General features: G+C 54.9%; 1 protein-coding gene across 1 annotated transcript; it reads left to right on the top strand.

Annotated features, from left to right (window-relative positions):
* Positions 1 to 315: 315 nt before the first annotated feature.
* On the top strand, positions 316 to 1,528 carry LOC127312571 (uncharacterized). The gene has a single exon (XM_051343097.2). The coding sequence runs from the start codon at positions 349 to 351 to the stop codon at positions 1,129 to 1,131; it is 783 nt and encodes a 260-aa protein (XP_051199057.1). The 5' UTR covers positions 316 to 348; the 3' UTR covers positions 1,132 to 1,528.
* Positions 1,529 to 1,895: the final 367 nt, after the last annotated feature.

Here is a 1,895-nt window from a genome sequence, read left to right as displayed (position 1 = left end):
AATTACCATCACTAACTAACTCTTTGTAAAGTCAGTGAGTCACGGACTTTACAAGCTGCGCATGCATGTGACCTTTGAAGCAAAGAATGTAAAAGCAGATTTCTCCAAAGTGCAATCCGTGCTGTCGCTGATTTTGAAAATCGGCGCTCGATCTTCTTCCATGTGTTTGCACACGTAATACTATAGCTGCAAAATCCTAGACGTTGCTAACTTCCATGTGTTTGCATGTGCTTTAATGCAAACTCGGTACACTCCTCCGCAGTTTATATAGCTCTCCTGCTACGTTGCTCATTTAGATACGCCTCTTGCAGCTAAGCACCGAACAGCATCAGCAGCATCACCGGAGATATGATGGACAGCAAGCGCCTGGACTACGTGCTGGTGCCGTTGGGTCTGGCGGTGATGGTTGGCTACCACCTGTGGCTACTCCTCCGCATCCGGCGCCGCCCCGCCACCACCGTCATCGGCATCAACGCCATCAACCGCCGCATCTGGGTGCGCCACGTCATGGAGGACCCCTCGGGAAAGCACGCCGTGCTGGCGGTGCAGACCATGCGCAACGCCATCATGGCCTCCTCCGTGCTCGCCTCCGTCGCCATCACCCTCAGCTCCCTCGTCGCCGCCCTCATGGCCAGCGGCGCCGCCCACGGCCTCCTCTCTGGCACCGCCGCCGCCCTCAACAATAAGGACAACAACAACATCGTCGTGGGCGCGGTGGGGGAGGCGGCGCTGTCCGTCAAGTTCCTGGCCATCCTCGTCTGCTTCCTGGTGGCGTTCCTCCTCAACGTGCAGTCCATCCGGTACTACAGCCACACGGGGTTCCTCGTCAACGTGCCGCTCACGGCGCACCGCCTCCGCCGTCCGGGGCTCGCCGTCGACTACGTCACCTCCACGCTCAACCGCGGCAGCTACTTCTGGTCTCTCGGCGTCAGGGCCTTCTACTTCTCCTGCCCGGTCTTCCTCTGGCTCTTCGGGCCCATCCCCATGTTCGCCGCCTGCGTCGCCATGGTCTGCTCGCTCTACTTCCTCGACGTCTACAAGGAATGGGACAGGGGGGAGGAGGGCGATTGCATCGTCCCTGACGACGGCTACGAGAAAGAAGCGACGAAGACGGCCGTCAGTGCTGTCTGAAATCTGAAACCAACACGTACGGACTCATCCCGGCTGGCGATCTGGATGATTCAACTTCTCGTTGAATTTAGATCGATGACTGGGATTTCGCTTACTACTATTTTGTACGGTGTACCAAATAATGTGTCCATTCCAAGACGTGGCGGATCTAGCTCAGGATCGGAACCTGGCAAGATGTGACTGCAGCCAAAATTAACAAATCTTGCCAAGCAAACCCCTACTTGATCCAACTTTCTCTACAAAAACTTCAACGAGATGAATTTGGGAGGGTTCTCATTTCTTCTCCCACTTTTTCACTCCTCTATCTCTTTGAGAGTGGCCTACTTCTCCCCGGCTCCTTTGGCTTGGTATCCACCTTCTTCGTGGCCGCAAGGGCACTGATCTGTTCAATCTCAATTTTCTTGGTTTGTATCTCGTAGTAGTTCTTGACAACCTCTTCCTTTTCTCGTCACTTCTTCGTCTCTCTTCTCGCTCGACACCTCCTTGTCGGCAAGGAGCATCTTGACAGTCTCCATCATCGCTTGCAAGGAGGCCTCTTGCTTGGCCTCCGCCTTAGAGTTTGTCCACCCCCTCGGTCTCTTCAACGACACTAGTAGGAAAAAGCCTACCGCTGGCGTGCCAAATTGGCCGCGGCCCACAACTGGTAATACGTCAATGGTATCAGTTACTAGTCACGTGCTAGGGCAACACGCGATTGATAGGTAGAGTACTAGCCGCGAGCGTGTAGCCCGCACGCTGCTAATAGTCTGTGTTACCACAACAAC

This window comes from Lolium perenne, chromosome 7 (assembly GCF_019359855.2).
Source record: "Lolium perenne isolate Kyuss_39 chromosome 7, Kyuss_2.0, whole genome shotgun sequence".
Classification (NCBI taxonomy): Eukaryota; Viridiplantae; Streptophyta; class Magnoliopsida; order Poales; family Poaceae; genus Lolium; species Lolium perenne.
Note: the sequence above shows the minus strand (reverse complement) of the source record. Positions and strands in the feature narration are given on the sequence as shown.

Bases quoted from the DNA above. Each gene is read 5' to 3' on its own strand.
- LOC127312571 (XM_051343097.2), top strand. From the start codon at position 349: ATGATGGACAGCAAGCGCCTGGACTACGTGCTGGTGCCGTTGGGTCTG.